This window comes from Mixophyes fleayi, chromosome 2 (genome assembly GCF_038048845.1).
Source record: "Mixophyes fleayi isolate aMixFle1 chromosome 2, aMixFle1.hap1, whole genome shotgun sequence".
Lineage (NCBI taxonomy): Eukaryota > Metazoa > Chordata > Amphibia > Anura > Limnodynastidae > Mixophyes > Mixophyes fleayi.
Window position 1 is genome coordinate 320,920,980 of NC_134403.1, and position 14,249 is coordinate 320,935,228.

Below are 14,249 nucleotides of genomic sequence, written 5' to 3' on the forward strand. Positions count from 1 at the left end.
GGCAAGAGTCATAAACTGACCGCATTTTGGTGTTAGTACAATGCAGACCACTATTCTCTTTGCACATATACAATCCAAACCCCAGTATTATTGGCTAGTGTATAATACATAGCCCATTAAAATCGCTAATATCAATTTAGAGTCCTAGCAAATATAAAAAGCAGACTCCCATTTTGGTGGTAGATACCCAGAATCTGGTTATTAAACAATAAACACCTCATTCTGGTGGTGAGTATATACACAGACACCAAGGGGTAAATGTATCAATCTCCGGTTTTGTCAACTCGCGGGAGTTCGGCGAGATGACAGCTTAAATTTAAAGCGGCGCTGCCTTGTAAAGGGAAACTTCCCTTTACAAGGCAACGCCGCTTTAAATTTAAGCTGTCATCTCGAGGAACTCCTGCGAGTTGACAAAAATGGAGATTGATACATTTCCCCCAAGTCTTGGTGGATAGTATACAATGCAGACTTATATTCTGATAGCTATAAACAGTCTGGTGTAGATCCAGGGATGATGCAGATGACTCAGCACAACATTTTGACATCTGGTCTGGTCTAAAAGAATTGACCAAAAATCGTGGTACCTCTGCTGTAACTCCACCTGATCCTACTATCAACATCCAAAGGAAAGAATGGTGAAGGATTATTTTATCAACAGCATAAAAATAGACAAATATTTATATACCTGGAGGAATGAAAGGCAATTTGGAGACCCATGTACAAACTCAATTTGCAATACCTAACCTGCCCACCCTCCAGTGTGTACTCGGAAAGATTTTTTAAGACAACTGGGAACCTTGTCAGCGATTGGCATAGGAGGCTACTTCCTAAAAATGAGCAAAAGAGGATGTTCATCAAAATGAACTACAAATTCCACGAGGAAGGCCTTTACAGGCAATTACATCAAAGTTCAGGGACTTCTGTAATGGTGGATTCCAGCAGGGATGAATTAGTATTGTGTGAGGATTGTGTACACACTGATGAGGGTGATGATGAGAGTGAGGGTGAGGATGATGAGAGTGTAGATTGCAGGTGTTAGGATCTATCTGAGAGAAGGAAGCTAGCTAATGCTGGAATGCTTATTAATATTTTGGGTAAAATGGCATGTTGGCAATTTTATGTTTTCGACAGTAAACTTTCACCTTTATTAGAGAGGTTTTTTTTTTTCTTTAAAATGTAAGACTTCTGTAATGGTGGATTTCAGCGGGGATGAATTAATATTTTGTGAGGAACATGTACACACTGATGAAGGTGAGGATGAGGCTGAAGATGATAACAACAACATTTTTCCACTGTAGAGTTCATTGCCAGCACTGTTAGCTTAGCTGCCTTAAGCCCATTGCTAGCTTGTCTTGTGGGGGGCCCAAACAAACCAAGCACTTCAGCCACAAAAGTGGCACTCCCTGTCGCTGAAGTGCTTGATTTGTTAAACTGTGCATGTCCTTTTTAAGATCGAACATAAGGGTAGGTGAAAAGGCCCAAGGACATTTCCATTTTGCACCACTCTTCTTTTCTGACGCTGCTGTGTGGCACTGGCAGGGCCGCCAAGAGGGGGGTGGGGCGGGTACATTTTACCCGGGCCCTGCCGTGTCAGGGGGCCCGGGCCGGTACCTCACTGTTAATTTTAAAAAAAATATCTTTTTTTTTTCTTTTATTATTCCCTGCGTTTTTTTGTTTTTTTTTCTTCCGTGCTGGCTGGGGGTGGTTCGGGGAGTCCGTCGGGTCCGTCTCGTTTGTTGGTGGGGGGAGCTGTAAGAAAAAATTAAATAAAGACTTACTCACGTGATAGCTGCGCCCGCGTCCCTTCTCTCCTCTCTGCTTCATTCACACTGACTGTCGGGCATGATGTCATCAAGTCACGCCCATCAGTCAATGAGGACCGCCGCAGCCAGGACCAAAGCCAGAAGAAAGAAGAGAGAAGAGAAGACAGAAGAGAAAAGAAAGAAGCTAACATAAGGTAAGCAAAGAAACGGAGAGGCAAGGGGGAGACAGAAAGGGACAGTGCTATAAAGAAGGGGGAGAGAGGCACAGAGGAAAGAAAACGGGGAAGAGAGGCACAGAGGAAAGAAAATAGGGGAGAGAGGCACAGAGGAAAAATAAATGGGGGAGAGAGGCACAGAGGAAAGAAAATGGGGGAGAGAGGCACAGAGGAAAGAAAATGGGGGAGAGAGGCACAGAGGAAAAATAAATGGGGGAGAGAGGCACAGAGAAAAGAAAATGCGGGAGAGAGGCACAGAGGGAAAAAAAGGGGGAGAGAGGCACAGAGGAAAAAAAAGGGGGAGAGAGACACAGAGAAAATAAAAGGGGAGAGAGGCACAAAGTAGAAAAGAAGGGGGTAAAGCAGCATGGAGGGCACAGTGTAGTTGTGATGAAGGGGCACAGTATTGTGTGTGATGGCACAGGGGGCTTGTTGAAATGTAGTGTGTGTGAGGTAGGTGACGGCTAATTAATGGGCGCTATTTTGTTTGTAGGGTCATGGTGAGTCAATTTAATAGTGGGGACTATTAATTTAAGATGTGGTGGTTTGGGGGCTATTGAATATGGGGGTGAGTTTTAGGAGAATGAGGTCTATTTATTAAATGCGACTATGAATTATTTAATGACAGTGATGGTTGCGGGAAATAGGTATTGCTGTTTGCAGGAAGGGAAAAGGTTTATTTATTAAATGTGAATACTAGTATTTTAATGTTGGGGCTGGAGGAGGAACTAAAGAACTAAAGAAACCAGCAGCCACAGGTGGAGAAAGTGAGAAGAACAGGTAGGAGAGAGCAGCACAGTGTGTGAAATGTTGTGATTCTAGTAGGGAAAATGCCAATTTTTGGTGAGTGTTGTGCCCAATGTAAGGTGCAGGCCAAGACTGAACTCTTTGTGTACACACTGCACTCTTTCTATACTACAATGTGGTGCTAGCTATGCCTTGAAAGTCAGGAGTGCTTGGACATATGTGACGCTCCGGCGAATTGAGAGCCTAGTGATCTTTATGTTAGCCACGCCCCAATGGTGCATTTGCCATGCCCCCAAATGCACAACCACACCCACGAAAAATTTAGCGCCGCTTCAGGGCGGTGCAAATTTTTTTCCATGTTCGACTATAAGGGGAGCCCCATGAATTTGTTGTACCGGGGCCCTGAATTCCTCTTGGCAGCACTGGGCACTGGCAATGTTTCCTAGCTGTGATATAAACTGCTGTGTGTTTGTGCCATTGCTCTAACCAGCCTCTTGCTGCAGTCTTACAGTTCACTCATACAGCTCTTTAACTTGTTTTAGTTGCTTTCAGCCCATTGTTAGTTTGTTTTGTGGGGGCCCAAAGAAACTAAGCACATCAGCCACTCATTGTTGCTGAAGTGCTTGGTTTGTTAAACTGTACCTGCTACCCCTCCTGTTTCAGTGTGAGTTTGTTAAATTTTTTTAATATATGGGTGAGTGGGAGGTGCAAGGACAATTCCATCTTGCACCACTTTTATTTTCTGCAACTGCTGTGTGGCAATGTTTCCAAGATGTGCTATGAACTGCTGTGTGCTTGTGTCGTTGCTCTGTCACATAGCATCCAGCCAGCTTGCTGCAGTATTTGGCCGAAAGTGTATAAAAATAATATTGTGACATGTGAGGTTGTCAAAATTGACTGTAAATGACTGTAAATTAGTGTTATTGAGGTTAATAATAGTGTAGGAATAAAAAAAGGAGCCAAATTATGTGATATTAGGATATTTTAGCAATTTTTCGAAAAAATACAGAACCATAACCAAAATGCACAAGGGCGGTTTTGCCAAAACCAAAACCAAAACACAAGGTTAATACAGATCCAAAACCAGAACACGGGGGTCAGTGAACATCTCTAGTCTGGTGTTCCAATTTCAAAGTAAAATGATTTATAGAGGTATGTAAACTTCAAATTTGTTTGGGTGTGCTTTTCTAAAAGCAAGAAACTCTCACATCGCTCAATTTATCTAACCGACTATTTGAACGCGCTTCATGACGGAATGCACACCAATTACTGAAATTAAGAAACACCAATATTGGAGAATTATTTTACATAAACTACATGTTTATGAATATTTAATAATTATCACACTATTATGTTGTTTTCCCACTACAAATTAGTTTCATAGCAGCTCTCCATTAAGTTATTGCAAACATGCTTAATAACCATGTTCTGTGTGAGAAATAACCTGTTTGGTTAAATACAGTAAAATCTCTGCCTATTAAGAAGTTAATCTTTTCTTTATGGCCTTGTTCACACTTTACAAATAAAGTATATTTGTTAGCTAACTCTATCACTGATAGATTTGCCTGGGCTATCCTCACTAATAACTATAGTATCATGCAAATTTCAGGAGGGACCAATAAAGATCGGTGATCTGTTGGGACACTTACATTTTCAATTAGTTATAAGCATTTACAAAGTACACAAATTATAAATAGACTACAAAAAAATTACACAATGCATAAATTTCACCTGATGAGATACAGACTTCTAATTAACATTATCGGCTATTTAGTGAAAGCACAGCTAAATACTGCTAAATAGTAGCAGCTAATCAGCTATAAACATTTCTTTTGTGCCAATAGATTACAGTCCTATACTACGTTTGATGATACTCTAACATAGAACAATTGTCATTTGGCATTATTTCCAGGGAGATGTGTATCCATGGAAATGTTTTCCAATTGTGTATTATTACTGCATTTCTCATGATAATTTTTTATGATCTTTATATGTCAAGTGGAATATTTAAAAATGTAAAATCATAACTTTATAGCTGCTTTCAGTAACCATTCATAATGTGGGTCAGTAGTGCATCGAGGACCATCTCAAGCAGCTGCCCATTAGCAGATTGTCCCTGGCAATTAGTTTGCAATGTTGGGCAAGTATAGTATGCTCTAAGTGCCACAATGCAAATCATGTTACATACATACTATACTTGTGACTTGTGACTGTCTTACCTTTCACCAAGCCGCTGTTTGTTATGCTGGGTAGGTATAGTATGCTTAGACGTCTAAGATGATCTGCTGAACCTATTGCAATTGATAGGAAAACATTTTTGCATGTTTGGAGTTTGTTCAAATAGCTGAACAATTCTGTAGGGAGCCAGTGAGTCAGTTAAAGAAGGTGTGCCCGTGGGATGTATGCCTGCAGCAAGGAGTGTCTAACATTATCAACTGAACTTATTGCTATTGATAGGAAAGCACTTTTGCATGTTTGGAGTTTGTTCACCTTCCAAATAGCTGAGCAATTCTGTAGGAGGCAGTCAGTCAGTAAGAGCACATAAAAAGAAGGTGTGACTTTGGGATCTATGTCTACAGCAAGGAGTGTCCTAGTTTATTATGTTGTTCTGCCAGCCCTTAAACGTCACTTCTGTCTGCTGGCCATGAGTCTGTGCCATCTACCCGGAGTTATGATTTTCAGGCGTGGCATTGGCTGTTTATTATTGATACTCTTGACACTTTCCTGCACTGTCTTGTTCCAGAAGTATCTGTATTAGTACTAGAGATCTGTGCATGAGAAACGGTTTCCACCTTATCCAGAGTACATGACAATCAATCTGTGCAGCCTACTTGTGTGTTTTCTCTCTGACACTTATATACCGAGAGGTTTGAAGCATAGACTGGCATACACTCGCTACCCCCCATCTGGTCACCACCTCTCATTCCCGCATTCAAGACTTCTCCCTTGCTGTGCCCCCCTTCTTTGGAACGATCTCCCCCATTCTATCAGGCTATCTCCTAGCCTATCAAACTTCAAATGCTCCCTCAACATCCATCTGTTCGGGTTAGCCTACCCTTCCACCATCTAACCCTACCCTTCTCCAACCCTCTTCACTGTCTTTCTATACTATAATACTTTACCTCGCCCCCTGATACTCATTCCTGTGCTTCTCTTCCCTCAGTGTACTTGTTGCACACCTCATCTTGTCACTCTGTGTCTCCTGTCAGTCTCCCCCTCACCTTTAGATTGTAAGTTCCCTTGTGCAGGGCCCTCTTTCCTCGTGTCCTCCTCCTCCTGTTTACCTTCGGCCTCCCGGACTCTTCCCTCCCTTTCATCACTTGATTCCTGCCCCTATCTCTCCTCTTCTCCCGTGCCTCCTCTTCTCCATCTCTGCCCTGATCCTGTAAGTGGTGCCCACTCTACTGGCCACAGGGCACAGACTCAATCTCTTATTCACTCCCACCTCTCCCCTTCCCTTCCCTTTCTGTCTGTACCCTGGAATTCAGTTATACCTCTTTGCCCTGTGCACCCTTCTCTGCTAAGCTGGTACTGGCTTATACCTATTGCACATTGTTTGTACTTATTGCACTTTGTTTATGTACTACCCTGTATGCCATGCATTGTTACCCTGTACTGTTATCACATGCTCTATGTACGGCACTGCGGACCCCTTGTGGTGCCTCATAAATAAAAGATAATAACTTAATTGTGTGTCCTATCCTATCAAAGACACTAAGACCACACAAACTAGTAGCAATAATGATACAATGAGTTTTCTAGGCTACAGGGTCACCCTGTACAATTTTATACGCACACAAACCTCATTTTAAAGCTTTCCCATCTAATGTATCTAATAAAAGTATACGTATAGAATCATGTTTACATAAATGTTTCCTTTATATTCTGGGACAGTATCAGCATCAGCAGTTCTTAAACAGCTAATTTAAACAACAACTATTGTTCTTGCTATCTTTTATATATAAAGCCCCAACATACTGTGCAGTACTGTACATTGAGGGGATCATCAAAAGTAAAATAAAATACAATGGCCCTGACCAAAGGAGCTTACAGTCTAAGGGGCGTATTCAATTGTTCCTCCGGCCGCCGGAAAAACTAGCGCGTTAAAACTATTACTGTTTATACGGTAATTACTCGCTGAATTTCAGCTCGCAGCTCTCTGAGCTGCGAGCTGCAATTCAGCGAGTAAATTGCGAGCTGCAATTCAGCGAGTAAATTACCGTATGAATGGTATTTACGAGCAATATTACCGTATAAACGGTAATAGTTTTAACTCGCTCGTTTTTCCGGTGGCCGGAGGAACAATTGAATACGCCCCTAAGAGGTGCTGAGGAACAATTGATTCATAAGGTAGCTGAATAACAACTGTTAGTGCTGGTGGAGAAAGTGCCTATGACTTCTATAAGGCAGAAGCATGATCCGTCATCAAATATTCTCTCCTGAGTTATCAAATATCAACTTTAAATTTCAGTGAACAAATAAGCTATCAAGTATTTGTGTGTTACATGAAAAAACAGTCAGTATTTAACTTATGTGCAAAACAGAATACTAATTTGCACCCCATGCATTGTAACATGGTTTTGTCCAGGAGACTGAAATAAGACGTTTCTCAAGTTAAGATCCTTAATGAATCAGGCCCCGTGTCCCTAAAATTTTGCTTTGGTTGGGTCAACTGTTACACTGTCTAACTGGTTCTTGAGCCAATAATGCTGCTTTGAGGCTGCCATTGTTGTGTAACGCAGAGCTATTTTGCAGTTCTTAAAGGATTCAGGCGCTAGATAAACTTGGTTATTTATAAATGCTACATAACTTTATATAGGGAATTATTTGGTTGAAAATAAATTATTAGTTAAAGTTGTGAGTGTATTTTCAGTAAGTGTGTTATATAATTTTTTTGTCGAGTTTAGATAGACCAGGTGGTTTTGCTTTAAATAACCCTATCACACCTACATGTCACGCCTGCTCAAGTGAGTCTTGCTGTAACAGCCTAGTACTCTCATCTTATGCTCCAGACAGCTGTGTGGAACAGAATCAAATGATTTCACAAAATCCAAATATATCACATCACAGATCAAGTTTAAAACTTACCACTTCCTAAAAACTAATTGTGTTTGTTAGGCTTTACCGATCCTTTATGCAACCATGCTGACATACTGTTTTATCAAATTATTTTCTATAATATTAATTCTGATTCCCATCCCCAAGAATCCCTTCAATAATTTACCTGTGACAGAAGTCAGAATCATAGATCTATATCTTGAATCCAATTTTGTTCTGTTCTTAGAAACGTCTTCTGTATTATACTAATATTTTAGCACCAACATAGTTATAATGGAGTACAGTGCTCCATCACTTAATGAATTCAATTCCTTTAGTACTACTGGGTGGATACCATCTATGCCAGGTGTTTTACCTTTCTTACTCTTGTTTAGAGTAATTTAACAGCCAGCTGGGCAGCCGATCAGGAGTTGTCTCTTACCTTGTCCTGATTGGCTGCCCGGCTTTTATCTAGCTGGAAGCTGGACCTTAATTCTGTTCGCATCGAATATTCCTCAAGAGCACTGTATCCATCTCATCTGGGTTTTATTTTTACATTTTTTCATTGGATTATATTGGTATGAAGTACGCGGTATGAAGATGTTGGGTAAGTATATGTAACGGGTGCATCTTCTGGCTGCTTCTCTATCATGTTTGCAGCCGGCATCATGTGTGTGGGGCATTGAAATCACTGGATGAGTGACATTATTTCACTCCTTCATTGCCCAGGGCACCATTGGTGCCCTGGGCAATCATTTGTGCCTAGGTTTGCCTCATGGTAGTGCCGGCCCTGGGAGTCTTGAAATAGCAGAGCTTGTTCAAATGTAGACAACCCCTTTAATGCAATTTTGATTAAGCTTTAGATAGACTTATTTTAGAATGCAACAGATCTCACTTATGTTGATGTTTCACCAAAAAAGTGTTATGTTTAATAACAAGAGAGACAAGTTGTAAGTTACAGTACATTTATTTTTCAGTGCATTATAAAAAAATAGGTCCATCATATGTGTGGATTGCATGTGGGCTTCCCCAACAAACAAAAAATAAATCAAACATCCCACAGTGTTTATATATAAACAATACTGTAATTCAAGCAATTGCGGAAAATAGGATACAAGGAAAACATAACATACAGAGGTTAAGTTACTTGTGCACACCAGTTTTGTTAAGAATGAAGCTCTCTTGCTGGGAAGTCTTATGAATGGCAATCATCAATACAATTATTGTTCTGATCAACAAACATGATATTACTCATCTATGTAGATTTCTTTCTTCAAACACATTGTGAGTTCAGACTTTCCCACAAAATTGCCATTGTCACCTACCCCAAAGTGCATGAATAAAACATTTATAAGCAGTGACAGCATTCAGTAGGGTCTGTGGATCTTTGCGGAAGACTGATAACCCTAGAGAACCATTACAGGCAACACACAGTCTACCAGTATTGATATCCACAATATGATCAGGGACAACAACACATAGCTATACATTAGGATTACCACATATAAAGTAAACACTGGTTCAAGGTTATTTCAAGTTGCCCATTAAATCTAATCTTGAAAATTCTGATACAGCCCTGTATGAACCCCTAAAAAAATCACCCCAGCATATAACTAATTGCAGAATAATAGTTTGTAATTATATAGTTATACATAAAACTTTGCAGCAAATATAGGGAGCTTCAAACTGCCTTTGGTAAGAGAAAAATAGCATTAGGATAGACTATGATATCACAAAGAATCATAAACTGTAACTGAAAAACGTAATAACTAAAAGAGACAAAAACAATGTAACCCACAGTGAACACAGGAATATAAATACGATGAATGCTAATTAGTGAGTTAACAATAAGATACTGTCCCTGGACAATTATGTCATCATTATATAATGCAATATTTTCATTAAATGCAATTACATAAAAATAGTAAAAAAATATGATTATTATTACACATCATTTGCTCAGAGATACCACACTACCTATACAATGTCATAGTTGCTTGAATTTCCAATGTTTAGGGACATATTAAAAGGAGGTATCATCACGATTTGTTGCTATAGTGTAGCCTGTTCAGTGAGTGAAAGAGTTAAATGTTTATTCTAATGGGAACCTATCATTAAATCACTGTATTGAGAATCTGCTGTTCAGTTCTCCACAATGTTATTTTAATAAGGTCAATTTTTAGCACGATCAATTCCAGATTACTAATCTTAGAGGGAATTTTTTTCTAAATCACAAAAACATTACTACATTTTTTAGATACATTTTTTTCAAACTGTGTAGGTAGTTTTCTATTTATTTTTTTCAGATTCATCCTTATTTAACCAAAGTAGCTACCTAAATACACACCATTTTTTTCTCATCAAGTGGTTATATTCAATAAGACATTACAATTATCGCTATGTAGGTGGCACACAAAAGATATTGTAATTGAAAGAATTGTTGAAAAATATGATTATCCAGCTCTGAAAATTTAGACTACTTGAAAAAATTGTATTGATGTGTGTGTGAGATAAATGAATTAATTGGTCTTGTTTATGCTCATTCTGCATATAACAAGTTTATAATATTTAGATACACATATAATATAATAATATAAATCAGACATTTTTGAAAACTGGTGTTGGTATTTTTTAGTACAGTAATGAAAATGAAAGAAAATGTCATATTAGTTTCTTTGAGTTACAGCACCTTTTGGTACAGTTACCTGTGCATCGGTTTTTTTTTTTATAATTTTCCCTGTTGTAGTTAACATGGCAACAAGATGCCATCTACATTTTTGTATTTAACTTACCCTTAATAAGTATTTTAAGTTTTTGTTTCATTAAAATCAACAAATCATTTTAAAAAGAGAATGAGCTCATTGCATTGATGATATATTCTGTGACTTCACAATTTCAGCTTAATTAATAGAAACAAGAAAGGTGTTTACTTTATTGCTAACAATGTAACTTTATGAAATTATTACAGTCATGTATTTATAGGAAATTAATTAAACCCCGCTCAAGTCTTGAGGAGAATTGAGCAACTTCACTCTGGGTGATGGTCTTGCAAATTCACATGGAACGATCACCAGATATTTTACCTTATTTCTGCATACAAGATATAGGAATACATTTCAAATCAAATACCTACCTATTACACTACAAATAAAGCACAACTTTCCCCAACATAGGCAGCAATTCGAGTGACGATATTTATTGCTTAGTCTTAGAATCTTTTCAAACCGACTAATGCTTAGTGTGTTTTGTCTCTATAGCTGAAAATATTTATACATTACATACAGTATTTTAATGAAGAATATGGAACCTACAGGAACTACAGGGTGCTTTACAAAATCGGTTTAACTGTAAAAAATAGTGGTGACCTTCAAAGCCACTCTTATTGTATTTCCAGTAAACAATAAACAGACAAAAATAATCTTTTAAAGAGACTTCCACTTTCAGACAATTTTATTTAATTGGCTTGTAAATGCCCTCAAGTAACCTTTACTAAATATACTGCTTAATCATTGTCGAATCCTTCTCTGTTATTAACCGAGGTATTTATATCATCCAGGCTTTTTTGTTTATTTTTTGTCTTGGATATAAAACAAAGAGCTGAATCATTTCATAGCCCAAAATAAAAATTGTACCTGAATAATTTAAAAGTTTTGGTTTAAAACAAAAAAACAACACCGAAACCCCCTGGGGGTAAATGTATTAAACAACGGATACTTTTTGACGATTTTGATGGCCATATCTAAAACAGCAATTTTATTGAAGGCTTTAATAAAATTGCTGTTATAAATATGGCCATAAAAATCGCAGAAAATCTCTGATTTGACGAATCCGCAGGCTAATACATTTATCCCCTGGACTGATTTAATGAGCCATTCACAGTTTCACTGTACTGGCTGTGTGTACTTACACATGCATGGCTTAATCTTTGAGACAAGCATATGCTACTGGCAGGATCAACCAGGTAGCTTCCCTCTCCCGGGCAGAAGGGGGTAGCCTTGGGGGGCCCCTGTACTGTAAAGCAATATAGTAAAATGTACAGGATGGCATGTATAAAATATTAAATTAACTTGTTCAAAGGTGGAAAACCCCTTTAATAGAGGCTCAGCCACTCAATGGTCCAAGGCTGGACAGATTAGTAAGTGAATTGCTGTTTAATAACAAAAATATAGTCCATGTTATATAGCAAATAGTGTATTGCTTAAAGTCAGAGCATTATACCAAATGATAATTGATTATATATTGACTATAGTTGTTATGATATGATATTATGCATAATTATGTAGTAAGTGCATTATTAACGGCATTTCTGTTGTACAAATTGTCAGGTTATAATGAGATGTATTTATAAATGGCAGCATTATATAACTTACTATGTAAAATATTATCTACGGAAAACAATATTGATAAAACTAGGTGCTTTGGACGTAAGAGAAAATGCATGGGATGAGTAAAACTGAGTATATGATGACAGATTAATTTAGCAATAATCATAGTGAATTAAACTAAATGTTATCTATTCTAATGTTTTAATGTGCAACGTTAATGTTTTTATTTATATATGGGAAAGGGAAATGCTTTCTTTCCTCTAAAACAGGTTATACTGGTCATTACTTAGAATTGAAATGCTTTTTAGCCTTTATATATCATGGTACAAAACAGGCAATGTTTTATTTTTACCGAAAGATTATAGTAGATTTCCTCTTGTTCTAAGGACTAAATGCAATCACTGGTACATGGGTCAGTGAATATTAAGTTTGGTATCTCTCCTTGTATAGTTTCTATCAAACTAACATCACCATAATGAATAAATGAATTATCAAGGAGGTTATTTATTAGCAAAGTGCAAATGTGCCATAACATGCAATAACCAATCCACTATTAGCTTTCATCTATGGCTGAAAAAAAAGCGAATATTTGATTGCTATAGGTTACTGTGCTTTTGTAATTATTTTTTTTGTTATAAAAAGGAAATTATTTTTAAATTGCTTTTAATAAGTGTTATTTCAATCAGCCAACACAGTCTACTTCTTGGGTTGTTAAACAAGATAATATATTTTTTTTAATATTAGAGGGACCTATGGGGTATATTTACTAAACTGCAGGTTTGAAAAAAATGGAGATGTTGCCTATAGCAATCAATCAATCAGATTTTAGTTATTATTTATTTAGTACATTCTACAAAATGACAGCTAGAATCTGAATGGTTGCTATAGGCAACATCTCAAACTTTTTCAAACCCGCAGTTTAATAAGTTGAGCCCTAAGTCTTCTTAACTGTAAAAATATGGTATACATTATATTTCTTGTCACTTGAAATCTTTAAATTGGAACTAGATTGAGAAATGATGGTGTATCTGGATCAATAGGATTAGTGAGTACAGACTCAGATAGCTGATTACTATATTTTCCACAACAGAAGAATATTTTTACTTTTATGCATTGTGTAAACCATGTTAAGTTGCTGAATATGTTTAACTTGTTTATTTAGTAAAAATATTAATCCTTGATCATGGATGACTATGAAAAATGAGTTTCTAGTGTTACTGATTGCATAAGATTTTAGCACATTTATCCACCTATGATTTGTAATTTGGACACAACAGATGAACTCCCTGAAATAGGGGAATGAGACGTATTGTAAATTATTTTGCATTTGCAATTGCATAAAATGTTTCCAAATTAGTGCCTTAGAGATGACAAAATTATATTTCATAAGTGATTTGTTGAAGTAATTGCATCTGGAACTGTTCAGGGTTCATATTGTACTCATTGTGATGACATATGGCATAAATATAAAAAATATATATGTATTATAAGGTCACTTGTCATGGGACTTGGGACTTTGGGTCTTCAAAAGAACAAATTGTCTTACACAAATTATAACCAAGACATTCATATATATTACAAAACAAAGTTGGTGGGTATTCATATATTTGACTCATTCGGTAAAAATCTGCACAAGAAATAGGTCTCATACAAAAATAACATTTTCAAGAAGACTTGATTTGCAAAAGGAACATTGATTCAAACTATAATTAAAAAACTTGCAGTAAATTAAAGTATCTGGCTCCCATTATAATTTCTGGTTCTGATATGCCATAACATTTTTTTAAAGCTCTTGCAATTCATCTTTTTGCAGTAAAGAAATATTTTGGCTTTAATCTGTGGGCTGGAGATTTCGGATTTCACAATAAGACAATGAGGTCCGTGCTATCAGTTCTGACGTGATTCACTGTCATCCAGCAGTGATGTAAAGATATCAAACATCTGAAATCTCCTTTGCTGTTCACGTTTCTGTCTTATGTGTTTAGTGGTAATAGAGGCCAATATGTCCTGGCCAGAGCCCGGCTCCACAAATGCAATTGTATCTGGAAAAAGAGGAAATGTGCAAGTTAGGAAAAATACAGTATGTTGCTTTGAAAGATTTAAATAGACTTAGATTAGATTAGATTCACAGCAGTGGTGGAACTAGCATGGGTGCCGTTGGA

The 14,249-nt window shown here is 37.3% G+C and overlaps 2 protein-coding genes across 2 annotated transcripts in view; both read right to left on the reverse strand.

Annotated features, from left to right (window-relative positions):
- Positions 1 to 5,109, reverse strand: part of LOC142140453 (3 beta-hydroxysteroid dehydrogenase type 7-like) — a 35,577-nt gene extending 30,468 nt beyond the window's left edge. The window contains exon 1 of the mRNA XM_075198192.1: positions 4,945 to 5,109. The gene's annotated coding sequence lies outside the window, so the exon portion shown is untranslated. The remainder of the gene's footprint in view (positions 1 to 4,944) is intronic.
- A 3,614-nt stretch (positions 5,110 to 8,723) lies between these two features.
- The window catches only part of COL26A1 (collagen type XXVI alpha 1 chain), a 374,834-nt gene continuing 369,308 nt past the window's right edge, over positions 8,724 to 14,249 (reverse strand). Inside the window, exon 15 of the mRNA XM_075196742.1 lies at positions 8,724 to 14,129. Coding sequence (XP_075052843.1) covers positions 13,975 to 14,129 — 155 coding nt within the window. The 3' untranslated portion in view covers positions 8,724 to 13,974. The remainder of the gene's footprint in view (positions 14,130 to 14,249) is intronic.